General features: G+C 40.1%; 1 protein-coding gene across 4 annotated transcripts in view; it reads left to right on the top strand.

The window, feature by feature from the left end:
- Positions 1-27320, top strand: part of SCAPER (S-phase cyclin A associated protein in the ER) — a 141925-nt gene that overhangs the window by 62806 nt on the left and 51799 nt on the right. For all 4 annotated transcript variants that reach the window (XM_064668442.1, XM_064668440.1, XM_064668441.1 and 1 more), the window contains exons 22-23: positions 1955-2020; positions 11158-11284. In XM_064668442.1, the coding sequence (XP_064524512.1) occupies positions 1955-2020; positions 11158-11284 (193 nt within the window). The remainder of the gene's footprint in view (positions 1-1954; positions 2021-11157; positions 11285-27320) is intronic.

The raw sequence follows: 27320 nt of genomic DNA, 5'->3' as shown, positions 1-27320 counted from the left end.
CAGTAATAAAGGGACATCATTTTACAAAGGTGATGTACTATTTAAAGTACAGTGAAAGCTTCAAAATCTAAGAGGAGTTATCTTGGCAAGACATGAAATCCATGTTCATTAGGCTTGTTTTTCCTACTAAAGGGTGACTAAACTTTTCAGTGGGTTTGCTGTCCTGGAAGATAACTCAGAGTTAAATTGAAGATTTCACAATGAGTTTTCTAATGTCAACACAAAAGGCTTACTAATAAAAATGTCCATTAGTGGTATAAAGCAAAGGTATTTTGATGTTGATAATTTGGAGTTTTGTAGGTGTTAGTAGATTATCTGCAGACCATGTTTTAGTACATATCTACAAGTCTCCCTCTTCCCTATAAAAAGAAACAGTTACAACAAATACCCTTACACCTCAGCTCTTGAAATGATGCATTCATTTCAGTTTCTAGGAAGCTGTGATATTTTAAAACTGGAAAAAAATAAGAACTGCATCCAAATAGGTTCCTGTTGCTCTCCTGAGTTTCCAGATCTTAAATCACTCCTGCAATATCAAAGCAATGAAGGGCAGAGGTGAATGAGGGGACAAATGGTGATCAATGGGATATTAGATATGTTGAGAAGTTTTGTTAGTCTTATTAATTATATTTATAACCCTAAGCCATTTAACTGGTGCTATCAGTAACAACTGATATATAGCTGAGTAAATTATCTCAGGTTATTGTGGATGTGCTGCTGGCAGAAGAGTATTTGGGTACTCCCATGGCAAAAGGAGTCCTGATGAAGGCCAAATTTGAGCATGAGAGGTGACTACCATATGGTTGGTGTGTGCTTTACAATGGATTTAAAGCACTCCAGCCACGTGCATTTAGGAACAGGTATTTGGGGTGATTTTTCAAGTTCGACTGACTTGTCTGTGCAGAAGCTGACATGTGTTGTTTCTGGGTAAGAAGGCAAAAGGTTAATAAAGGAATCTCACCTTCGTGTTTAATACTGAATTCAGCTGTGATTAATGGCTTTATTAACGACCCACAAATCAGAGCTGGTGGTGATGTAACAATATTTGCGTGGAGCATAAGTTGGAACAGTTCAGCTGAGGGAAGATCTGAGTGGCTTTGGGAAACTCCATCCATTTGTGGGAACAGAAAATATAAAGGAAAGTTCACTCTATATACCTGAGAGAAATGCATCTGCAGCACTGCAGTGCCTGGATTAGTTTTGCTTTATGTGTGTGTGTGTTATTAAAAGCAGGTTACAGGATTAGCACCGTGAATCCTGCTTTGGTCCACGAGCAAATCGTGATTTTCACCTGTTGGCACGGGCTGGCTGGAGTGAAAACAAGCAGTGGAAAAACATCTCCTCTCCCTCTTCCTACTTTTTGGCATATAGCCAGCGTAAATAATAGTTTTAAGGGACCAAAGAGGTTGTGTTTCTGTTTCCAGCAGTAAAACAGTCATTCTTTGAGGTGTTTCTATGTCGTTTGCCTAAAATTTATTATATTACAATACAATCAGTAGTTACATAAAAATACTCCTTTGCCTGTAAATATAACCAAGTATTTATATGTTAATTATAATCTGTGATGTACTGATCTGATCTGCACTACATGTCTAAATCACTAATATTTTATATACTAATTATATATATTTATACATCATAATATAAATTATTATATCACTAATAATTTTATAGTAGGCAGTAGATTACTACATTTCTATGTATCACTTGTGCAGTTTTCTACCATTTCAAAAGTCAACTTAAATATGCCATTTGTGTACTGATGTTATTCTAAAGCAGTAATATTAATCATAAATTGCTAATGGCCAGTAGTTCAGCACCAGTCTGGATTCTGACAGAAATGCTGGGCCTTACTGTGAACCAGGAAAAACCCAAAGGTTTGAACCCTGTCACTAATATTACATCCTGTACACTTTAGACAATAGTCAATAATAATGAATATTTTCTCCTCTAGGGCAAAGGAATATGAGAGCTTGATGGAAGCAAAAAATGCTGTGTCTGATTCCCCATTTAAATCCAAGTAAGCATTAAACTTTCTTTACTTTAGACATGTGCTTTTTTGCCCTGTCTGTTGCAGAAGTGCTTCTGAAGTTCCCAGCAGAGCAGGTGTGGAAGGTTCTCCCTCAACATGGGGCATATTGCCATCTTGAGTTACACATTAGTTTCTAATACAAAAGCTCAGACCTTAGAAATGCATTTTTTTTTTGAAGACACTGTGTATCTTAAACCATGGAAGTTGCTGTAGTAAAGAGAACATGTGCTCATACTTTTCTTACTTGGAAACGAGAAGGTTCCAGTCCTGCACTTCCAGACTGATGGTGAAAATTGGAATGCTGGGGCTGAAAATCTTATATTTGGCCTGCATTTGATCAGAAACAAAGGGGAAAGCATATGATGGTTTCCAGTCTGACACTGAGCTTTTCAAAGAACAGATCTTTTTGTTGTCTAGGATAAGGCACAGATGAAAACAGCTGGATGGTAAGATTAAAACAAGACCTGTGCTCAATGACAAATTCCTTCTCCTTAGTTTGAAACTGGAAATTGCTCAGCTCTTACTTTCTGATTTCACTGAAACCAGTTGGGAAAAGGTGCAGAATATTTGGATTTCCAAAAGGATTTTGATAAGGTCTGTCACCAAAGATTTTAAAAGAAACTATATAGCTGTAGTTTAAGTGGAAAGCAGTTAAGAAGTTGAAAAGAAGTGGAGTGTTTCTTCAGTCCTTGGCAGAACAGGGAGGTCACCAGTAGAGTTCTGCAGTTCTGAGATGTTTGACATATTCACAAGTGACTTGGAGAAAGAGGGCAAGCAGTGAGAGGACAGAGTGTGATGATCATGCAGAGATTCAGGACATAGGGACAAGAGCTGATGCTGAATGATAATTTTGAAGAGAGTTAGTGAGGCAATAAAATGGCTGGTGAAATCCAGTGTATATTGAGTGCTACACAATAGAGGGGGAAGACAGAACTCAATTATACCTTCACATACAAAGTGTGGGCCTTAAATTTGCAGATGTGAGAGGTAGTTCCAAGAAAATATCAGCTCAGTCCTCTCAGTAGTTCGTAGAAATCCTTTGTTAAAATTATTTAAAAACTAGCAAAAACAGAACAAAGAATGTGATGTACAAATACCTGGGTCATCTGCATCTTTTGAATACAATGTGCAGTTCTGGTTCTTTGTCTCCAAACAGATAAGCTGGAATTGTTAAAGGTTCAGAGGAGGCAGGAAAGGAAATCTGTAATAATTTTACGTGTAACTTCTGTGTTAGGAAATAAGTAAGCTGGTACTTCTCATTCTGGGGAAAAATGTGATAATGGGAGGAAGTTCTAATGGGGTTATGTTACAGAGATCTATAAGGTCATAAATGGCATGGAAAAGATGGATGGTGATTGTTTGCTGTCCTTCCTGGTACTGGAATGAGGGAGCGCAGGGTAGAGCTGGAGCCGGATTCAGAGGGAACCAAATCCAGTGTTCTTAAAGCAGAGTGCAGGGAGATGGCTGGAACTCCCTGACTGAAGTCACACAGGTGATAGCTGACACTTTACCTGCATTCCTGCAGTTCTGGGAAAGGACATCCAGCCCCAGAGACTCTGAAGATGAAAATGGGGAAAGAAACAGATTAGTAAAGAGGATTATGCGCTCCTGCCCTGTTCTTAATTTTCCTGAGACATCCATTTACAGTGGGCAGATGGTGTGTGTGCCTCACTTGTAGCTGGGCTCAGGGAGTCTGTAGCATCAGCCAAGGAGCTGTGGGGTCTCCACAGTTGGATTCTAAACCCTCGTCCTAAAATTGCGACGACTTTCCAGACTGGGGATATTTGTCTTCAGACCAAGGTAATAACCTGTATGTTTTGTGATTGCTTCCATCACTCATAAATTGCTGATATACTTGAAGGTGGCATTTTGTGTAAGTTACTGGTGGTTGAGAAGTTCAGATCCTTGCAGTTACATACAACTAGCCTGCAGGCAGTATCTTTTACATAGTCTTTTCAATAGCTTGAAAACCTGCTGCTGAATCTTAGATGTATTTTAAAGTAATAAAAATCCATCACTGAGGTTTGACTTAAGAAAATGCCCCATCTCCAGCAGATGGCACACCTGCATAAACACATGGGGAAGGAATTGGCTTTGTTTCTTAGTCATCAGCACTTCCATTTTCAAGATTAATTTTGTAGCATATTAAGACTTCTAGATTTGTAGCTTCTGTGTTTTGCTTTTCTTTGCTACCAGGAAATAAAACATTAAGGTCTGATTGTCAGAAAGTAGAAATGTGCATGTTTAAGTGAATGAAAATATTGATAAGCTGTAGTGCCTCCACTTTAGGTCCTTTCTGAGATCATAAGTGATGTAACTTAGTCAGTTGTGTCTCAACTGAAGCACAAGAGAAACTCAGATTTTTAAATTTTAAAAAATATTTTCAAATCTTTTGACTGATCTTAAATTTAACTGTTTTCATTTCTCTTTACGTGATTAAAAGTTCCTTTGCTTTCAGACAGAATCTTCTGTTCCACCTGCTTTCTTAGTTTCTTCCTTTATTGCCTCTGTTATTGCTGTGCCCTTTTAGACACGAACTAGAGTTGTGGCCACTGTGTAGCTCACTCTCATCACAGATCTGAGGTCTCTTTTGAAGTTAGAAACCTAGGGATCTAGCAGATGCTTACATCTATATTTTTAAAACATAGTTTCAGATATCATGGTTATTGTTCTTTCCAAAATTACACAACTCTTTATCTACTCTGAGGCTCATATGTCTGTGAGCTTCTTTGAAATCAAGGGGGCAGCAGTGGGAGCTCAAGTCTGAACTGGCTTTTTAAGAAGAGAGGAGTGTCTGTGAGTCAACCATAAGCCCAGTCTGTTCCTACTGAAATGTGTTAACTTTGCACAACACATATTACAAAATGGAAGAATAGGGAAGGGTAGTTTTATCTCCTTCTGTAAAGGAAAGCATGAGAGGGCAAGAAGTTTCCTGAGGCAAGTGTTTTAGTCCAGACTGTATCTGTTTACATGGCAAAATGTAATACAGGAAAAAATAACAGGACTTTTGTAACAGCACCTTTGTAACAGAACTAAATACAGGATCCTACTTAACCAAGACCAGTAGGAAGAGGAGTCAGCAGAAAGGAGCAAACAGCAGGAGGTCTGCACTGAGTATTATTACATTGAGAAGCTTGTAAATGTGGTCAGAGTATTGGCTTTTCAGCCAGAACACCACGTGCTGCTCTAGGATTCGGTGTTTAACTGCTGCTGTACCTGGCTGAGAGAGCAAAGCCTGCCAGTGCTGGGAGGTGAACCCTGCCCAGCTCTCAGGAGATCTGCAAAGTTACTGAGAAAGGTCATGGCACAGAACGGAGGGGGGACACACTCAGAGTGCTAAATGCATTCTTTGTGTCCAAACAAATGCCAGTACTTTTTGTCCATCCCAAAGGAAGGTTTGAGGTGTTCTGATTGGAGTGGAAGTATGCTAATGAACAGAAAACACTTTTTGACCTAGTGGACCGTGGAATTTAAAAATGGAAAAGTTCTTTTTTATAAATTCCATTTAAAATGTGATCCAGTTGGTAGGTTTATTTATTTGCTTAACAGAAGCGAATGTGTTTTAGAATTAGATCATTAAATATGTCTTCCCTTTATGCTTCCTTGCTTATGCCACATTTCTTTACCCACTCCTCTCCCCCAAACTGATTGTGTCTTCACAAACAACTAAAACCATTTATGGAATGCAATTTCTTATCTGATTTTAGTTCTTAGTCATGTTGTCAGTTGTTACAGAAGAAAGACAGAACCCAGAATTAGTAGTTGGCAGGTAAAAAGCCTTTTTAGATCACCTTTAAGATTAAGCCACTTTAATATTATAAGACCACCGATTTCCTGCTGCGGCTGATAGATTGTTTCAGTGGTTTTTACTAGTTTAAGGTTTGAGATTTATAAAATCTTTTGCACTAAGGAAGCACTGATCCAAGTGCTTTCTAAGCTCTGCAGTGGTACTACACTAATGGCAATAAGCAGACAGGGTTTATCCTGCTTTGATAGGCACTGTGTATCCCTTTTTCAGTTCCAGAGTACTGATTCATGACTGGGATTGTGAGTGGCTCTATGCAGTTCTTTTTTCGAAATGGGTTTTAAAAGATGACTGGGAAAGCTTTCTCTTTTTTTAGTATCTATTAAAAATATTGTGCCCATTAGGGAGTGAGGGGTATAAGTCCAAATACTGCTTCATTTAGTAAGTATTCTGCTCTCTGAACTATTTCATGTGCCGAGAGGGGCATCCAAGGAAAAGGACTGTGGACATTCTCACCTGGAGCAGCCAAGTGTTGCTCCTGACCTCTCTCCACTGTGCATTTGCTGGTTGGTCACTGGTGGCACTTGGGTAATTTTATAAATGCTGGTGGACTCTTGGTGGATTTGTAGTACTAATTCATATTTTCTGGGAACTGATCTGAGTATTCGTTTATTGTTCAGTCTGTCAGGTTAACCTGGCAAAAGGTGTGTCAGGTGTCCATTAGAGCATTCTCAGGTGTCCATCAGAACACGTTTTCAAAAGGGAAGGAAAACATTTTCTCAAAGTTAGAAGGTTATTTACATCTATTTAGGATCTTCTAATCCAAAGGCCATATATGTCAGTGTTAAAGCAATCTGCAGGTAGCAAAGTGTAAATGTCATCCTTTAATACAACAGGGAAACTAAGGTAATGAAAGATTGCCTTGTGCCTGAAGGGAGTTAACAGGACTGCAGGGGGAGAAAATTTAACCCCTTCATCTAATATTTTAGCCAGTCTCTCCTCACACAAGAAGGAATTGTTTTCACATTTTTTTTTTACTTACCTTTTTCTTTGCCACTGTGTAAAGGGATACTTGGGGTAGTATGGAAATGGGAACCACTGTTGTCCTGAAAACAGGCTGCAGCACAAAAAGAAGAGAATTAGAAAATGAAGAACTATTTCCTGTAAGAATCTGCTGGAGAGAAGATGGGAATGTAGTGTGAAGTTTGTTCTTGCAGAGGGCCACAGCTAAATGTCTTTAACAATACAGTGCTTTCTTACTTTCATTATGGTATATCAGTGAATTCACAGGATAAACTCACCTTGTAGGTCTTCTTGTTTTAGTAGGCTAGAGGCCGGGTAGGCCAACTATAAGATAATATACCAAAATACTGATTACTGCAGGAAAAAAACAGTCTCTGAAACTGGAAGTACTTGTGCAAAATTTAGTTTCCACACAGCTCTGGAAACTGTAGAAGAGCCAAAGCGTAAGTAAAATAAAATCCAGTTAAACTTTCAGAGCAGATAAATAACAGGTTTATGATTGGGCAAGCAGTAGATTTCATCTTCAGGGCAAGGCTGGAACGTTCTCATAGGAATACAAATAAATGCATTCAGAAAATGAGATTTATAGGAATTTTTCATCATTTTTCAGAGAGCTTCCTTTCAAACACTGCAGAAGGTGTGTAAAGCTGCAGATGTAGCTGTTTTTCATCTGGCAGTGCCTGGGACTGTGCCCAGCTGTGTTTCCCTGGCACACCTGGAGCCATCGGAGGGTGCCCCGCGTGCCAGCACGGTGTGAACTGTACTGCAGGCAGGGAATGTAGGTTGCTTCCAGGGGCTACAGCAAAGCTGCACTTTGGGCTGGGCAGGAACTTCCCCAGACGTTCTCAGTTCTCTCCAGGCAGGGGCTGCCTGGGGAAGAATCGGGGCTGTGTGTCCGGCTGGCACTTGGCCGCCCTCGCCAGAACCTCCGGAGGAGCAACTGCTCCTTCCCTGCAGGAACTGCACAGCATCCACTGCTCTGCCCACTCACACTAATCCTGCCTTGCATACATACATCACTGTGCAGCCAAGAAATCATGGATTTAAACCTGCAAGTGCTGAAATACATTGATGTTACTATTTCAAGGCTATTTTGTTCTGGAGATGAAATGTGGCCTATAAATATTAACAGATCTCTTTCCTTTAGCCTGTAAAATATATTAAACCTGCTAAAAATATTTAGCCCGTGCTAAAAAGGAAAACCTTTGATATTGAATATCCCTTGTTTTTCCACTTGCAGTACAAAAAAATCAGATACTGTATTTTTATTTGCTGAACATACTATTTATGAAAGTTTATGTTATGGTAACATTCCAAGACCAGTCAGTGCCTTATGTCCTTTCTGATATTTCTTCTGCATTCTGAATTATCTGTTTGTGGGCAGTACTAAAACCTTAATTAGTGAGATGGAAATAGTTTTAGAGAAAAAGACATTAACTTCCCTTTTATCCAGCCCCAGTAAAGTTTCAGTCATTTACCATTCCTGTATGGCATCGTGAGCATCGGAGGAGTGAAAACTGGGAGACAGAAGGAAGAGTAAATAATTGTCCTAAAATGATTGAATTTGGACTCAGCAGTATTTCCACATGGCCACTGGGTCAGGTGTTGATGCCATGCTCTAGTAATCCACACTGCATACCAGGAGTGCACAAGGAGTCCAGAATGGACAGAGTTCTCTTTCCAAATCCGTTCATAGCAATGGTAAATTCTACATCCAAGCACAAGTCCTCTTCCATAGATTTCTAGTCCTTTGAAACAGTCCTGAAATTATTCTTATTTCTCTGACACTGCCAAGAAGTTGGTATAGAGGATATTAAAATAATTTCTCTGTGGGAGGAGGGAGTTTTTATTTCCCTTCTCTTCCCCATGTGATCACACAGCATCCGTTAACTGTTTTTGGCAGAAGATTCACCACACAGTAGGGTATGAGGCTGTAAGAGGTAATTCTTTAATGTGGTGGAATTGAAAATCTATTCTTCAAGTTTCTTAATCTGTGATGCTGAACACACGCTTAGAAGGTTGGAATTTTGGAAAAGCATCCAGAAAGACTTTTAGAAGAAGTGGAAAACTGGAAGCTTTTCCTTTGGAGTTAACGTGTTGTACAGCTTTGTTTTTAAACCGAGGACAGAAAGTGAACGTGGTGTTTAACTTGCAGAGCATCTTAATAGGCTGAAGAGAAAGAAACTTCTGTTCCTCTGTCAGCAGAAGTATTGGTGTAATATGATTATGTTCCCTTTGAGTCCTTGTGAGGAGCATTTTGATAAACCTTACACGTTCTGTGTACCGATGCCTGATGTAGATTAGGAAAGTGCCTTTCTTCAGCCTCTGTGGTTAATCCTGGTGGAATTCCATTCCTCTGATGTTAAATGAAGCAAATGGAAACCTGTCTTGCTGTCTTTTGTGAGATGAAGTAACAATATAGTGTGGTGGGTTTTTTCAGTGCCTTTATGCTTTAATATGCAATTAGAGTAGATATTTCAAAGAAATAATAAGACTTTTTTGCTTGATGTGCTAGGATATTGCCAAGGCAACAGCCATTCTAAATACCATTCTGTGAGAATACCTGCAATACTCTGCTTCTGGAGCATCTCTCTGGACTGCAGCAGTTCCACTTCTAATTGGTGCTATGGTCTTTTAATTTACTGTCCAAGTCCTGCAGTTGTTTGAGTTTTGGCTTTTAATTTTGTTTCCCATTTTAGTTCGTGGCTTACTGTGATAGGCAGAAGTTTCCTCCAACCTCATTTTCCACAGAGAAAATAGCAGTGCAAAAAAACCTCATCAGGATGTAATCTACTTTTATTTTTCTTGCCATAGAAAAGTCTGGTTGAATATTAATGGATTCAGCTGACCAGATGATAAGAAGTCCAAGACTCAGAATTCTGCAAATCATTTTTATTTTTACTTTAAGAACATATCCGTGTCTTCAGCGTGTCTCGAAAGCCATTAACAAAGCTCTGAATTTTTTCAAAGAGAAGGCACAGAGTTTCCTGTTTCCTCTTGATTAAGTGGAAACTCTCTATTCTTCCCCAAATGAATATTCTGATATTGATGATTTTTTTTTTTTTTGGATACATGTTACTACTGTGGTACATTCTCCAGCCTTTCCATCTCCAGCCTTCCTGTCCCACCTCTAGGAGACCAGTTAATGGAATTTTCTCTTTGCCATTACTCTGTGGTCACTTTGTGCAGGCCTTCTGGCCCTTTTACACTGATATCTCCATTTTATGAGCATTGTTACCCTTCCCCTCTCTTTTCCTTCCTCTAGACTTCTGTATATTGGCTTCTGGTCACAACACTGTTTCCCCCACTCATCCTGCTCAGCTCCCAGCTCTGTCCCACTTCAGTGCAAATTGCTCAGTAGATGAAAGCAAAGGTCCACCAAGCACTGTCCCTGTCCCTCAGAGCAGCCAGGAGCAGGTACTGAGGCAGTGCCTGACAAATACCTGGCAAACCTGGAATGCCAATTCCTCCTGCCCTCTCCCAGTCTCCAGCTGAGGGCCCGTGTTCCCCGTGTGTTCCCGCTCCGGCACTGCACCCACAGTGCAAAGTGTGCCCCTGAGCTCTTACTGCCTTCACATTCAAGGCACACAAGGATAAACTATGAGTGTCTTTTGACTGCTGTGTTTTAGACCTTAGGGTGAGAGAATGGTGCCTTGGAACTGCATATTTCTCCTGGCTGCCTCGCAGGAGAGCAAAGGGGAATAGCCCAGAGGTAGACATATAAAATGGAAATGAAACCTAACCCATGTGAGTCTGCATCTCTCCCACCTCTGCATTTTGGCTTCATTACTGACCCTCATTAATAAAATGCCCTTTCTGAGGTAGACTGCAAAGCCACTGCTTTTTACTTATTCAGATAACCCTGAGGAGCCGTTTCTTTTATGATGCCTGTAAGAAATTAGCCTGGTGATGTTTGCTGGTTTTGTTTAATCTGCTGTTCTGTTTCCCTTACTCATCTCAAGAGTGAATTGCTCAGCTGAGTGAGCCAAAATGATTGCATGGTGGGAGCAAAGCAGGATGAAACCATTTTAAAAGGAGCATGGCAAAAACTAGCAGGATAAACTGTGGAAGAATAGGGAAACAACAACAGAAACAAATATAGCTAATAAAGAAGCACCTTGATGGCTGTACTGTCCACACTATTCCTGTGCTGTTTCCCTGAAAAAGTAGACAGTGAAGTGTCACAGACATTCCAAGCTGACTGTGTCTCCTGGGATGTTTTACATGCTGGTCAGAATAGACAATTATAATATTTTTACGTAGATTTTCAGATTCCTTTATCATTAGCAGAGGTTCATTACAAAGGTGAAAGTTAACAGGAGTTTTTGCTTAACCCACTCTTTGTTTCCTGTTGAAGGTTACAGCGATTGACAAAAGACCTTCTAAAGCACCTCCAAATGCAGGAGAGCTGCTCACTGGGGAACAACAAAGTGCCTGGGCTGGACAGGACTTTAGGAGAGATCTCTCGTATTCTGGAAAAAGAGGTATTGTGGCTTTCACTTGTATGACTTATATCCTATGAAGTGCATTGGTTTGGATTTGGGACTGTTTTAAACATGGGGATGAATAAGTGACCTCTGTGTAACAAGCAGTTTCTGCTGTTAGACTTTTCATTTTTTTTCCCCACTGTATTTTTGCTAGGATTTTTTTTAACCTGGGTCATTTTAGCCATCTGGTTTATAGTGCTTATCCACAAACAATTAGCAGAGAACAGAGGAAAGAGTTGGAGCCAGCTTTGCTGGAGCACAAATCTGTTCAGTTTTCCCAGCTACAGCAAAGCCAGTAGGTCTTTGCTGATGTGCTTATATATGGGATATTTCTATGTTTTGAATTTTTTTGAATCTGTGATTGTACAGCATATTTTGGTTTATGGGAAATGTTGGATTTTTTTTTTTCAGTTAATAGCACAGCATTTGCATCTTCTTTACTGTTTCATCATGGTCAGTCTGCTACCACAGTGCTTTGTGTCTTGTAATATAGTTTTTTGCTCCATTAGGACCACAGAGTATTTGAGCTTTCAGCTGGGACATTATGTTGTGTTCTCTCTCTAACCATTAGAAAATACTTCTCTTTCTTATCAGTAATCAAGAAATAATGAAAATTAGTTCTGAGAGAAACTAAATTACTGAAATCTGAGGAAGGGGCTGCATCATTATGGTTCAGGGTCGATGTTGGTGAAAATGAGAGCTCTATTTGATGCTTTTCACAACTTAGTGTGGAACACAATTACTAGTGGCATGTGCTTTTAACTGCTGAAGGCTGCCTGGGCTGCATGGGGTCCTTACATTTCTTCTCTTAGTCCATCAAGTTTAGTAGTGTTTTTGAAAGAGTTGTGCCATTTCCAAATTTTGCAGTGTTTGCATTAATTATTGAAAAGTTAATCTTTTTTTATTTCAAAATACAGAAATCGTGTTGTTGCCTAGCTACTATAAAAAGATGTATCTGTTTCAAAAGTTGTCTAAATAATTCTTGGAAACTCTTTGGAAAGTGGAGTTGTATCCAGCCTCTTACCAGCAGTTGTTTGCTGAGATTTTTTAACATGCTGTGAATTGCAGCTAAGTGTTAGTCATTAATTGTTCACAACATTTTGCTGGTCGTTGAGTCTGCAGTGGGGAATTAACAGCTAAATTTTATATTATTAACAGACATGCATTATTTTGTTGTTGATTTGGGCTTTTACCCTCAAAGCATTACTCAGCCACTGGAGAAGTATTTTGATATCTGAATGTCCTAATCAATAAGGTCAGAAACGATTGATTTCAGTAGCTGTCGCTGTGTTTACGGCACGGATCAGACACGGTCATTTGTAGAAGTGGGGAGTAATTCTCTTGTTAACTTGGGAGTCCAGAAATCACCAGACACATCTTACATGTCAGTGAGCAGTGAAAAGAGTCCTGTTGGTGTCAGTCATGGGCTGAGAGGAGGAGACTGACACTGTTAATTGAATTTCCCTGGAGAGCATAAAAATATACCCTAATGTGGGGGGAGAAAGGAGGGAGTGGGAACCACACAAGCTGTCAGTGTGTGTGAGCTGATAACATTGATTTACCCTTGCTAATGGCCTGGGTTGAATAAAGAATTGCCCTGAGGGAGGCCAGGGTTCACTACAATAGATCCTTGCCACTTACTAGAAATTCTTTGGGCTCAGAAGTCTTGCAAAAGTATTACAAAATAAAATTGATCCACAAAACCCTCTTTTCATTCATGCTGTGAAACATTGGATTTTTCTTTTGTTAATAGTTTACACGGCCTGAAAAATTTATTTATACAGGCTCACCAGGGAAATAAAGATTTGTTTTACAAACCATTAAATAAATTACTGAGCTGTACTTGGTAACAGTAAATAAGAAAAATAAATGCCATTAAATTTCTCAACAGAAGAAAGGGTTATTCAGCTCACTAGAAATCCCATGACTGTGCTGAAACAGCATTACAGGGTTGGGTGTATTCTTTATGCAAACGTGAATCACAAAAAAAGCCACACAAGAGGATTGGCAGCCCTGTCTTGCTGGGTTTTGCCTTCAGGTACAGTGCAATCACTCTGACAATTTCTGGTTGGACTCAGCCTTCATCTGTTGTGTTCCACAGTGCTGAGTAAGGCTTTTTCTCACCCCTGAACTTCTGTCATAGTGGGAGAACATTCTAGGATGCCACATGCCTGCGTGATTATTGTGGTCACACTTGCTCTTGTTTTGCCTTCCTGGTCTGCTGGACACAAGCACGTTCTGCACTTGGGGCCAAGTGCAAAACAGCAACAAGAGTTTGTTTAATGCAAACTAAAAGGTTTTTATATCAGTGTGTCCTCTAGATATTAAAATATAAGGAATATCTCTCTTGGGCAAAGATGCATCTTAACCACTGTCTATTTTGGAGCCCTGGCTGTATATTGCAGCACCTTACCTGCTTCTCCTTAACACAGAATTATGAGGCTGCTGCCAGCTCCCCATGGAACTTGGCTTTTCTTTGGAATCCAGTGCACGATTTGAGTGCCAACAAATGAAAGAGATGTTGCTTTGCTTCGCTTCAGGTAGCTGTCAGAACTCCAGACACTTCTTGATATGCCCATGTTGGCTTGCTTGGATGAAGCTCTACAACCACTAGAAGCTTTGCACCCTCTGCTGGAAAAGTATTTGCAAAGTATAAGGATGAGCAAGTTGAAGTGCAGGTTCTGAGGATCTAACTTGGAGCATGGCCATTAATTACATGAAACCTGTGGTTCACGTGTATTAAATTAAATATACATAAGAGGTACTATAAGGTCATAAACCACTACATGGTTCCAATTTTAAATAGACTTCCACCCCTCAGGTCTTGTGTCCTTGCTTGTGTTGGTAGGAGGCACAAATCCTGATGGTGTTGGATACACCTGGTCCAAGGTGTATCTGCTGCTTTGGGTGTGCCCTACACTGTTGGAAGGCAAGTCCTTGAGTTTTGTGCATCTCATCCTTACTGGCAGAAATCCTGGAAGGAAGTTGTGTTCACTTTCACCTCTGCTTTGTTTAAAAGTACAGTAAGAAAACAAACACACACAGAGCCATAACAGCAGAACGAGTGCAAATGTTCCCAGAAGGCCCTGGCCTGAGGTTGGCAGATTGTCATATGGGACTCTTCAAGCTCTTAATAAGATCTGATAACGCTCAGTTTAAGATCCCCCATGAATCAGCCTTTGATGCTCAAAGTAAAACTCATGTAACCTCTTCCAGAAGGCAAACCTGATGTTTGAAACAGCAGAGCTAGAACTGTTTTTCTGCCACGATTCTTTTTATTTTTTTGCATGTTCATTCCTTGATGGACTAATCTTACCCATCCATCACCAGGGGCAAGTGTGTTTCACTGAATTGGCTGCTCGAGTCTGACTTGAGCATTCACACTGAAATGTCCTGTAATAGGGAACTCTTGTAGCAACCAGGATATTGAAAGCTGTATATCCTGTTAGTGGGACTGCAGGTACAGTTTTAAACTTGCTTATGCTTATCATTTATTTCTCTCAATGTAAAGAGGTGACATTGACTGATTAAAAACCTGCTGATTAAAAAATGTACTGATTAAAAAGTGTCTACTATATAGAGATTAAGCTGCCTGAAGTGCATACATTTCTAAGGCTGTGACCCTGACCTGGGTCAGAGGTTGCTGCCTCTCAGATGGTCATCCTTAGACTTGCTGGCAGAACATCACTTCCCTAAAGTTCTTCCTGAAATTTGTTATTAGAGCTTCGGGTTTGGCTCCATGTTTTCAAAGTCCCACTTTTAAATGTTAGAGGTATTTCTTGTGGGTTTGGACAGTCTGTGCTGGGCAGGGTTGGCAGACACTGTTATTCTGAGGAAGGTGGCAGGATGCTGCTGGCAGTGAGGGTGGGGACAGCAGCTGGGGACAGTGGCCTTTTCACCTGGCTCAGCTGCAGCTCAAACACTGCAGTTAAATCACTTCAGTTAAATTTGTACAATACTTATTTGTGACATCAGACAAGCCCATAAGGTGTCTCTCATCCATCTGACTGGGAATATGACAGAGATTCAGTGCAACTCTGAGGGAACCTCGTGATTTTTGGAATCCAATTGCAACAGCTAATCTGCTTAACTGGAATTATTTGTATATGATCCTTCTTATTGATCACTAGTTTGAAAAAGATCTTCACCACAATACAAATTATAAGATTCTTTTAACTAAGTGATTTGACTGAAGATCTTGCAGCTCTGCTCCCAAGGAGAGGGCTCAGGGGCAGGACAGAGGTTTGATCCATGTCCCATCCCAAACATACAGTACAGCTGAAGCTCCCATGTCCTCACAAGGCACAAAGTCCTAACAAACAAGATTTCACTGGTTCTGTTGATAAAACTTACTCTAATTTCGTATGGGTTTGAGGGATAGCTGTGTCCCTGATCTCCTTCAGGCTCTCTAGGTGCTGTAAAAATCTCAGTAAATAATAGCAAGTGCAAAACAAGTTGTTAAAGTGTGGTAGTAAAATGGAACCAGAAACAAAAAGAGGAGGCTTTTAATAGATTGGGCCACAGTGCTTATAGTTACTTACCAGCTCTCTTCATGCAAATCTAAAAGTAGCTGCTTTCCAGCAGGCTAAGTTTCGATCCAGTTATTTACATTACTAATTCAGAATAGTATTCTTACTGGAAACAGATTTCAGGGGGAAATATACTTGCTTAGAAAAGGAATAATTTTGTAACAGAAAAATGTGTGAATATGAGCCAGTAATTGACTGCTCTGGTTTAATCCTTTTTTAAAAAAAAGAATCTCAATGCTTACGACCTCTAAAACATGCTCTCTCAGTGACCATTAATGGGGTTTTTTCTGTCAGGCAGTGTTTTTGGGTTTGGGATTTTTAGAGAGATTTTTCAGCCTCCTGCTTCAGCAGTGGTGATGTCAGTTATTTACATTTCAGTAAAATGTTTGTCGTAGCTTTCAAATACATGGGGACTGTAGACAGACAGTGTTTATCCCATTGTAAAGACTGTCAGGAATGGCTGGCTCTAACAGCACACTCAGGCCCTGTATTTATGTTTTATTCTCTAAACTGTTGGGCCCATTGGGTATGGTGACCACAGCCAGGGTGAGGAGGGGTTTCCCCCCCCCCGAATAGTACAAACTCTTAATCATCAGAAACTGAAACAATAAAATTAAAAACTGTTGAAGAACTAATGTCTGGGAATGGAGCACATGTGAGCTTTTGTATTGCTCGTGGTAAGTTTCTTCAAATGTCTCTACAGAGATTTAAAATTGCCCCGTGTATATATGTGTGAGTATGTGTATATAAATATATATATGGCATGTATACACAGACAAAATAGATTTTAGAAGCAAATACTGTACATTATAAAGACTCAGTATTGTTACTTAAAGGATATTTAAGAATACAGTGGGAATTGTGATTTCGAAACTCTTACACTTTTAATTTTGGTGCTGCAGGTGACCTGTGTGTTCCTCATGTAGCAGAGTGGGGTAGCCATCAGAGAGAATTGAAAGATATTGAATATAATGGCTGAATTTTATTTTTCAATAGAATAAAATTCTGGACCAGCTGAAAGGCAATGATGTACCTTTAAGCTTTTCTTAACTGCTATTGATTATATTTGGACTGGATATGGCCTTGTTGCTGCACATAATTGTGTTGCTTTGAATTAGTATTAAACAAGACACTGTAATTTGATATCAAACTTTTGAAGGAAACGAGTTCATAAGCTAAACAAGAGTGGCATAAATAGGAAGTGTATTTTATGCTCCATTGCATCTCTGGAAAAATCAGACTGTTTTTATAGCACATGGGCCATAGCTTGAGGTTTGTGGGTTTTATTTCTTAAATGAATAAAATTGTCAAGTGTGAATTAGAAGCAGCAAATTTTAAACCTAAATTTTGGCTAAAAAGAATTGATCCAAGTTGAACTTGGTTCTGTTAATCAGCTAGACTCCATGGAGGCAAGGATGATTAGTGTCCCTGAAGAAAGCAGGAGTGTTAGCAGGTGGAGCAATGATTCAGTAATCTTTGCAATATTGATGATATTTTTTCCCCATACTAAATTGTTTTGGTTGACTGTATGAAAAGGAAGAGATGGAGAGAAGACAACAGTAAAGGAGTTTGGGAGCTGTGAATAGAACAGATTGCTCATTTCAGTAGCAGAGCGTTTCTGCGGGCAGGCTGCAGTCACTAATTAAGTTTGTGTTAAGGATATTTAGACCTCTGGAAGAAACCCAGCATAAAGGCTGATACATGGATTCATGGAGGGCTGGAGGAATCACTGGAGGTGGCAGCTCATCTGTCACCATGTTACCTAAGTCCGAAAAAGCATCTTTTTTTTTTTTTTTATTTTAGTGAATTTACCTAAATCATGGACTAGTGGCTTTGCCCACATTGTCTGTATTTTGTGATTTTATGTATATACATGCATACACACAGAGGCACATTATCTGTATATTGTTTAATATACCATTTATCCTGTGTAGCCCCACAATGGGTTCATTTCTCAGTCGGACCGAAACTTTAAGAAGTTATTTAACATTTACCTTTAAGTAATGTAATACTTAATTATAGTAATGAAAAGCTTGGTCGAGATTCCAGGCTTTTATAGGCAGGTTTGTGGCTGTGAGGTGTTTGTATTCCTTGGCAGGATGATTTCTGGACTCGGCCCATTGTGTTTGCTTGTTTCTGAGCATCCGATGTGTCTCCACTAGAGGACACTACTGGCAGAACCAACAGCAGATCCTTTGAATCCTTACAAGTAATAAATCTATTTAGAAGTAGAATTTCTTTTTGACATCAGGTTCAGGTGTCACTGTGCTTAGAAATGACACAGCTCTGTTTCCCATGAAGCTGCTCCCAGCAGCCTGTCTGCTGGTGTCGGGTGCATGAGAATTCTTACCTGGATGATCACTGTATATCCCGACAAGACTTAAACTTGCCATCAGTTCTGTAGGAAAAACAGAAGTACACACGTGCACAGTATCCACTCACAAGGAAAGGAGCCCCATGCCCACAGCTGAGCAGCACACTGAGAGCCCCAGTGGTTCGTGCTCCCTGCACAGATTTGTGGTGCAGAGCAGGGTGTCTCGGCCAGGCCTGGAGCAGTTCAGCTTGGCTGCAGTGCAGCACTGGCAGGGGACCAGCAGCAGGGCTGAGCTCTGGCACAGCTGCCCAGGCAAATTCGTGACTGGGGATGGAACAAGCTGGAAAGGCCTCCAAGCCCCCATCAGTCCTGTGCTCTTTCCACCTCCACCCTTGTGACGCTGCGCTGGGACCCCGCGGAGCCTTTGGGGCTGTCGTGTGTAACCTGCTGCCTTTCTCTTACATGAGCTGTGTCTTTTGGCTCCTGGCCACGGGAAGATTTTGGTGCATAGTGCACTGGTTTACACCAAAAAGCTTTCTTTTATATCAGGCAGTGGGCATTTCGTGGCCAAAATTTTTAGGAAGCAAAATAAACGCTCACACACTGCCTTAACTGTGCTTTCATCATTGTGGGTTTTGTTCTCTGTGAAAGTAATTGCTACTCTTATTTGTTATAATGAGAAGTTAAAACTCTAAGGTTCATTTTAGCTAAACATATGATGTATTTCTGTGCAAAGAATGGCTTAATTTTTAATCCATCCATTAATTTTTCAACTTGGGATACTCCTGCAGTAGCCAGTTCCAAAGCTATAGTGATGTCACATGAAGGGAAGTCATTAATCAAATGTAAAGCTGAATTATAACTGTTTAAAAACGATTTAAAGGCAAAATCCAAACTTTATGAAGGGTGTTGAATTACAAAACTTAAAAATGAGGTTTTTTAAAACCTAAAAAACTAACTAACCAGTTTTTTTAAAACTAAAAAAGAAGTTTTACCAGCTAAAACTAGAACTCAGGCCCTTGTAACTCTGTATATTGCCACCAAAAATCTAATAATTTTGCTCACACAGAGGGTAACAGGGAATTCTGTATTTATGCTTTCTTTGTTGCAAATATTAATCAAGTCTTCAGCTGTTCATAGGAAAGTACAGAACCTGAGGCAGAGCATGAACTCCAGAACTGATAAAGCAGATATAGTTGATGGAGAAGCTGAGATGTAAATAACCCTCCTCAAAAGTAATTCACTTCTTTAAACCCTTTACCTGAGAGATTAGAGAATTTTAATGTGCAGCTGATCAGCACTGAGTGCAGGTGGTGGACAATGCCTCTAAAACACAACCTGAAGAAGGTTCAGCAGTGTTCAAAGCCTGGAGTATCCATATTGTCCTGCCTCTACCAGCTCATCTGCAGAGAGTCCGAGCTGCTCCTGGCAGTGGAACCGTCAGCTCCTCTGTCAGCTCCAGCAGCAGGTTTGAGAGTCACAGCCCGGGGCTGGGAGTTCAGAGAGCAGCCCGGGGGCAAACACAGGAGGAGCTCCTCAGCTCCTCAGGCAGCATTTTCCACCCAAACAGCCTTTTCCTGTCACTGCCAGGAGGAAGTCAATAGGTCAGGTGTGTGTTTTGTGGTGCAGGTTGGACCAGGCAGCTTTATATCATCAGTTCATTTGCCCAGAGTTTCTGTAATCTGTGGATTAACCTTTTTCTCGAGATGAACATATAAATAGGAACTTGTTACTAGAGGTCAGCCGCAGAATATTTTTTAACTTGTTTGCTGGACATGGTATTAAAAGGCAAGTTCAGTTCACAGATAAGCTCTGCAGTGTTCTTACTCCAAGATTATTTGGAGGTTGATTTCTGTGCACAGTGGATGTAGTTAAAAACTGCTGTGGGATGTAATTAAATGCTGTCAGCTTCCAGTGTTGCAGTAATTGGGGCTTTTTGCTGTGAGATCAGGCTTCTGCATCAGTTAAGAACTGACACATCATATCAGAGTGGATATAATGGATATATCTGCATTCCAAGGTATGCAAAGTTTCTTCACTACAGGACAAGAGATATGTTTTAGTGTCGTTAAAGTCCAGACACCGATTTCTCAGTCATGAGAAAATGCAGACACCAGCTTAGAGATCATGATAAAGTAATGAGTATCATAGTTTTTAAGGAAATTAAGGTTTTATTTAGTTTGGTCTGATGATATATCTATAGACATATTTTCTTGGAACTATTTTTAAAATTCAACAGTGATTTGAGACTGTCACTTCTGACTTGAGAACGTGTCACCCAGAGGTCTGCTCTGATGTTTGCAGTACCTCACAAACCCACACTGTTTATGTGCCCCACAGCCCTTAGGAGCTGTCCAGATGGGGTTGTGGGCAAATAGTCCAAGAGGTTACAAGAGAGCACCCAAGGCAATCAGGGTGAAAGCTGTGTTTAAAATTCAAGTGCTCTTGACCGCACGACGGGTCTTTAAACAGCCACCGCTCCCTCTCCGTGTGTCCTTTCCCACATCATTTTAATATCTTCAGGTTTGTTTGGATTGCTCTGGTTTTTGTAGTTTAGGTTCAGCTGAAATCAGTGCTGCTTTCTAGTGGCTGACAGCTCTCAGTAGTGACCTGTCAGCCATAGGATTTTCAGATTCAGTGTTGCAAGAGATACCCGACTTTCCTAACTCACTGTGCAATTTCTTGTCCAATCAAATGCTGAGAGACAACAGGACAAGATCACATCATTGTGCTTTTTATTTACCTGTTTGAGAACTTCTATTTATGAGATTAATAATGAGGAAAAGTCAAATTGGCCTCAGCTAATGGAACCATCTATGGAGATCCAGGAGCAGTTGTTCCTGGTATTAGACTTAAACCTCTGTCCTTACTTTCCTCCTTTAATTGATGCACTTACTAGATGCTCTGTTATTTATAAATAGACTAAACATTTCTTTTTAATAAAAGCTGCAGTGCTGTCTTTCAAAATACATATAAAGATAATTCTTACTTTTCCAAACAACAGTGTGTGTTTCCTGTTATGCTGCTTAGCGTGAATGAAAGCAGCTGAACAGGTAGCATGGAATTCACTAATTTACCTTTGCCTATCTTTCCTTTATGCCTTTCCCTGACACTTGAAGCTTCACAATCAGGATTGTGAGGGTCCTGTCCTTGTCAACAGCAGTGTAATAGAGTGCCTCTGTGACTTTACCATTGAACTGAAAAGCCACTGCAAGAACTTGGAAGGAAATTGGGTAAATAAGGTTCATCCTGCTCAGTGAGATCATACAGTGGGTCAGTAAGGAGTTTATCGAATTTGGAAGCAGAAAAATGAATTGAGTATATGATGGCATAGACAGAAATTAGGTTTATGCACACAGGACATTTAGTGTTTTCAGGACAGGTTTAAGAGTCAATAGTATTGGTATTGAACCAATTTTAAGTCACTTGCCAATAGCAGACTTTCAGAGAGTATAGTAGTAAATACCTCTCCTTCTTTTATTTTTGATTTAGTTAAAAAATAAGCTAAGCTTCATCTTTCTACTGTGTTTGAGTGATGTATCAGCCACTTGCTTTTTCACCCTTTCTTTTGGTCGCTCTTAGACATTTGTCTTCCTTTGCACTAAATGTGCTCTGTGAAGCTGCAGGTGACATAGCTGAGCTATTGAGGTGAAAAGCCAGTGTTACCCAGATGGATCAGATGGTGGAGGCTGAGCTCAGGAGTGTGCAAATACTGAGTGTTATGCAGGGAGTGAAACACCTTCTGCAGGATCAGGCCCCTTTACCTGCCTGCCATCAGATGCCTGGTAACCACCCTCTTCTGGATGAAGCCACGGAGATTCGTCAGTGTGGAGAGTAAACACAGAAGCCAGAGGAGCTGCCTTATCTTTAAGGCTTCAAAATCAGCTTTCAGGCTTCAGAATTTGCACTTTGCTTTACAGGAGGAGGCAGGATGGAGCATTTCTCAAGGCCTCCTTTCTGGGACTTTAACCCATTAGCACCTCAGGAGGAAGGAGGTGTTACAAATACATGATCAATGTATCCTCAGTGTGAAGGAATATCTCCCCCCAATGGTGTACAAATGCTACTGAGCCACTTCTGGTTCATGTTTTAATCCTAAACTAGTTCTCCATTGATGTTCAGTGGTTGAAATTTTATTGTGGGTGAATTCACTCGTGTTTGAAAACCAGTTTGAGATTTTCAGATGGAGTGAAGTGTTGTTACAGCACTAATTTCACTAGAGACAAGTATTAAAGGGAACAAAATTGTCTATTTTAATAGAAAATATTATTTTGATATACTCTACAGTCCTTCTCAGTGTATAAAGTTTTATGTCTGGAGGACTACTGAAAGAATGTAGATTTTCTACAGTCACAGACATACCCGTGGGTTTGTATGTCCATGTAGATATACTTGTGTATTTATTTAAAGGGGAGGAAAGGAAAAAAAAAAAGGAGGAGCCAGCCCAGGATTCAGTTGTCTGGTTTGTTTTTCTAAGGCAGCTTTGAACTGCATTTCTTAGCCCCTGGCATTTTAGATAGAATCTTCAAGCACCAGATAAAAGGAAAGAAAAAAATTCTTAAAGTGGATTTCAACTATATTTTACTAATTAGTTATTATTTTTTCCTTCAGTGAACAGTTTAAAAAGTGTAGAATAGTTGCACAAGTTTAGTGTGTTGTTTCAGAAATAGAAGTCAGACTGTTTCAAAGTATTTGGGTTTCAATCGGAAATATTTTCTTCTGAACAGCTTTAGTTCCTGAGGTCTGTCCAGACAGGCTTTCCAGGTCAGCTTCTGATTTGGACATTCTGCAGGACTAGCAGAAAGCATTCTTTGGGTTGATGAATGAAAAATAATTTTTCTGAATTTCCTTTTTAATCTACATGAAAATATTTATTTTGGAGGTTTGTCTTGGAGAGTTTACACCAAAGTATTTCAATTAGTTCAAAAATATTTCGAGTAGTCAAAATGTGAGGTGGTAAAGTCACATAGAGCAGAGATGGAAAAGCTGACATTAAATCATTTCAGCTGTTAAAGCTCAGCATTATTTCTGATCGTGCTCTACTGATTAACTAATAATAATACTTTAACAGGAGAAATGTATGGAAGTGAATACTTTGGTCCAGGACATTGGATTTCACCCAATAACTCTTGCACCAAATTAATAAATTATGATTTAACTAGGATCATATTTTTCCAGTAGATAATCAGGTTTGATTTAAAAACTTCAAATGATTGAGAGTCGACCATATCCTAAGTATATTATGCTCATCATTAATTACTCCTGGCATTAAAAAAAATCATTTGATTCTTACCTGAACTCATCCGGTTTCAGCGTCCAAATATGAGCTGTTCCTGTGCATTGTCAGAAATCTTCTTCCCACTCTGGTTCTTCCACACTGTCCCACCATATTTTTACTTTCCCCAGCACAAACTGAACTGTACTTGTGTCGTGCCTGTGGGTGAGATGGATGTCTCTGCCCTGTCTCTCCTGTTCTCCAAGCCTTGCAGTTTGCCACTGCCCTGGGCAGGGGGGAGCAGCAGAGCAGGACAGAGGTTTTGGTCTCCCCTCTGTCCTGGAGTGCTGCACATACAGTCCCAAAGCTGTTGCAAATCGGTGCTGGCTTTATTTCGCTCTGTGTTACTTTGCATTACCCACTGACTTGTACAAATACATGAGAGATTTTCCCCCAGTGTGGTTTTATTTCGGCCCACAGTTCATATTGTGTGACTGCTTTAATGAGTGCAACAAAACCCAGCCAAGTACCAGCACAGGCCAGTTGGCTTTTTCATGGCTTTCTTTGTTGACCATGTTGAGTAGGATGAGGCATATGTGTAAATCACTCTTTCGGAGCTGTGTGTATTTTCCTGTACCAAATGTCAGATAATGAGATGAAAACATTATATTGAACTTTCTATTTAGCTCTGCTCGTTTTCGAATTTGCCAAACATACTTGTATCCCCGGGTAAGTGGTGCTTCTGAGGGTGCCACAGATGCCAAGTCCTGATAAAATCTACCCTATCTTGTTAATGAACACACAAACAGTTGTTCCCCATCTGCTGCCTCTGTCTGAAAGGTTAGGAAGCCCTTCCTTCTTGATCACAAAGGACATAATTATTGTCTGTAGAGGAGTCAAGTACAAAGACAGTCCATCCAGTCTGACCGCTACTACACTGCAGGCCACCAAAGATTAACAGCTGCTTCTCCTTTGATTAGGTTAGGTAATAACAGTTACTTTAGTTAATAATTGGATGGATTCCCAGGCCATGTAATTCAGGTTTAGGCTGTCATTTTTTGCTGGCATGTAGCTGAGCTGTATTACTGGAACAGAGCCTGTAATCCTATTAGTCAGTTGTCACTCAAGCCATAGGAGAGAAGGGGAATTCAGATCCATTAAGGTGTTGTAACAGGTAGGTAAATAAGTCAACCACACTTGCCCAGTGTGCAGGGAGTTGTCTTGATTGTATGTCACACATGTTTTTTTAAAGGATTAATTTTAAGTTTCTAAACACGTTTAATTCACAGTCGACCCATAAAATGGTTACATGGTTTGTCTAATTTATTGTGATTTCTGTTTACTGTGTAACATGTGCATTAGTGTGCACACACTTCCCACTAAGTTCCTTGATTCATGCACTGTTCTGAAGTTGGAGACTGTGTGCTTCAAATGACAAGTTTGTGATGGTCCAGAGACTAAGAATACCCCCTTGGTGTCACAGCAGCTGTGTTACCTTCCCCCTGCACAAACAGCACCTCTGCACTGCACAACGCTGGGCTTGGCAGGGAGGAGGAAAACAAGACTCTCTTCATGCATTGGTTTGGAGTGCTGTGTCTGCTCTTCTCAGGGCTGCAGCTCTGGTTTTGTTTTTCTGATGTTTAAGACACATCTAGGTGGCATCCCCAAGGTTTCTGCACCTCCTCCTCGCTGTTAAAAAATGCATAGATGACAGTAATAATCATTTTTGCCTACATGTTCATTTGTCTCCCCTCTCCTGTGTCACCAGGTAATGTCAGAGCCTTGAAATCCTTCTGTATTTACAAGTTAAATTGTTTAAAAATATTATTTGAAGTAGTTGAGAATTTCTGAAAATATATATGAGCAAGTCAAATCTTTACACACTGTTTAAAAACAATGTGTAAAACCATGTTTCTGTATTTTCTGTTACTCAAAGAACGTGAATCCCGTTATATGAGTTGCCTTTGCTGAATAACCCTCCAAATCTAAATGTGCAGCCACTCAAAGAACAGTTTCTGTAGTGAAATTATGAAATGGGTTTCATAAACAGGAGAGCTCAGTCATTTGGGAGACTATGTTAGAAGTCTGGAGGATTCTTTCAAGCAACAAAAACATGCAGTGCTGGTTTAAGCTCTTTTCAAATAGGAATTTAATATTTATTCCCTGCAGGATCTATCATTTTTCATACTCACATGATGCCTGATCTCCTCAGAGCTTTAGTGCCACCAGAGTAAAAGTTGTAGTTACCTGAAAGGGTCTTTCTTTCTGACACGGGTTCAGATGGGGACCAATTTAAATAAGAATATTATGTGAGCAAGGGCTTTGAACAACTGAGGTGCTTCAGTCCCCTTCTTTTGCATTTCTATTATGTTTTAATATGTACCACCTAACGTAAAACTTTAGCACTACAGGACATTAAGTGAGTTTGGATCATATTTTCAGGGATATTGGTTAATTTTGGAAAGACAGGCAAATTGGATAACATACCTTGCTCCCGTATGTTTATGGTCTAAGAAAGATTTCTTTAGATACAAAAAATAGTTAAAATCTGAAAATTGCCTCACGTAGGAATTAATTCAGACGTATTTTGTATGGTTTGTCTGCTTCAGAGACAGAATAACAGTGTGTTTCAACACTGGGGAGGTTGAATGCTCTGTGTTCTTTATCCATGGCTCACCAGGATGAGATCTTGTGCCATGGACAGCTGAGGGACAATTCCTGGTTTCCCTCTTTCCTCTGGTGCCGTAGTCCCACAGTGTTCACTCTGAAAACATCAGCAGTGCAATACTCAAGTGACCCTTCTGCTGCTTTGGTTTCCCTTCAGTTCCCCTGACCTCCCCTGGCCCAAGGAGCTGTGCCTGAACCTGGAATTCCTGAAAGCAGGACACTTGCAGTGTGTCCAAGGTCCTTCACAAGCACCACATACCAGCAGCTACTTTGGGATCAACATTGTCTTCCAATAAATGGGTTAAAAGCCCTTGGAGTTCTCCATCTTAAAAGAATCATTGGAGATAAATGTATTAAATACCATGCCAGAAGTTATGAATCCCTAATCTCTACATGGCAGTTTTGTAGACCTGTGTAAGCACAGGGAACAAACACTGTGCTCCTGGATCTTCCCCAGCTTTGCTGCTGCTTGTGTCCTACTTTTACTTTTACCCCTCTCTTCCATGTACATAGGTGCATTTATTTTCATGATGGATAAGTGTCAAGTGCTAATGAATTTTTATGAGTAATCTAGAGAAAGGAATAAATAGGACATAAGGGTAAATTATATAAAATCAGGAGAGATTACAAACTTGCTTCTGCTTGATAGAAAACTGTAGTAGTGATGGAAGTTTTCGAAATGTAAATGTGTATTTTGACAAGTGTACTTGTATTTTTAGTGAAGTATTAGACAAAAGTGAGCCAGGCACCCTGAAAAAAGTCTGTCCTTAAAAGAAGTGATGCTCCAGATTGAAGTGGAAGGAGAGCACATGGGAAATCAAACAGCTTCAAAAGGTTTATATTCTTTTTGAACAGATGACCATCTCCTCTCAGAATAGGGAGACGTTGCTTCTTTCACTGTGGCTCTGGTGACTGATTCAGGGGGGAGGGAAGTTCCTTTCTGGATGCTTCACTACTAGATATTTATGGAGAAAAGAAGAGTTCTGGGAAAAAATCACAGCTAAGAGAAGTTTACATTAAAAAAATAGAAAAGGTTGGTTTTAGCATTAAAGACTATAGAGTTGAGAAACAAGCCAAGCAGGAAAATGTAACAGTGTACGATTGCAAGAATGGAGAAATTGCTGAGGGGAGAAACAAAATGAGTGCAATAAATGGGATGTAACTCAAGAGTAACGGGATGAAATAGAGAAAGGGCATATTTGGTCTAAATGACAGGAAAGACTTCTTGCCACGAGAGCTAATAGGTTGTGGCATAGTCTCCCATGAGAAATAGGGAAAGTGAGAAGTGGAAAGTGCTGGGCACATTTC

Source organism: Pseudopipra pipra, chromosome 12 (assembly GCF_036250125.1).
Source record: "Pseudopipra pipra isolate bDixPip1 chromosome 12, bDixPip1.hap1, whole genome shotgun sequence".
Classification (NCBI taxonomy): Eukaryota; Metazoa; Chordata; class Aves; order Passeriformes; family Pipridae; genus Pseudopipra; species Pseudopipra pipra.
The sequence above is the reverse complement of the archived record's forward strand: the minus strand, read 5'-3'. Positions and strand labels throughout refer to the sequence as shown.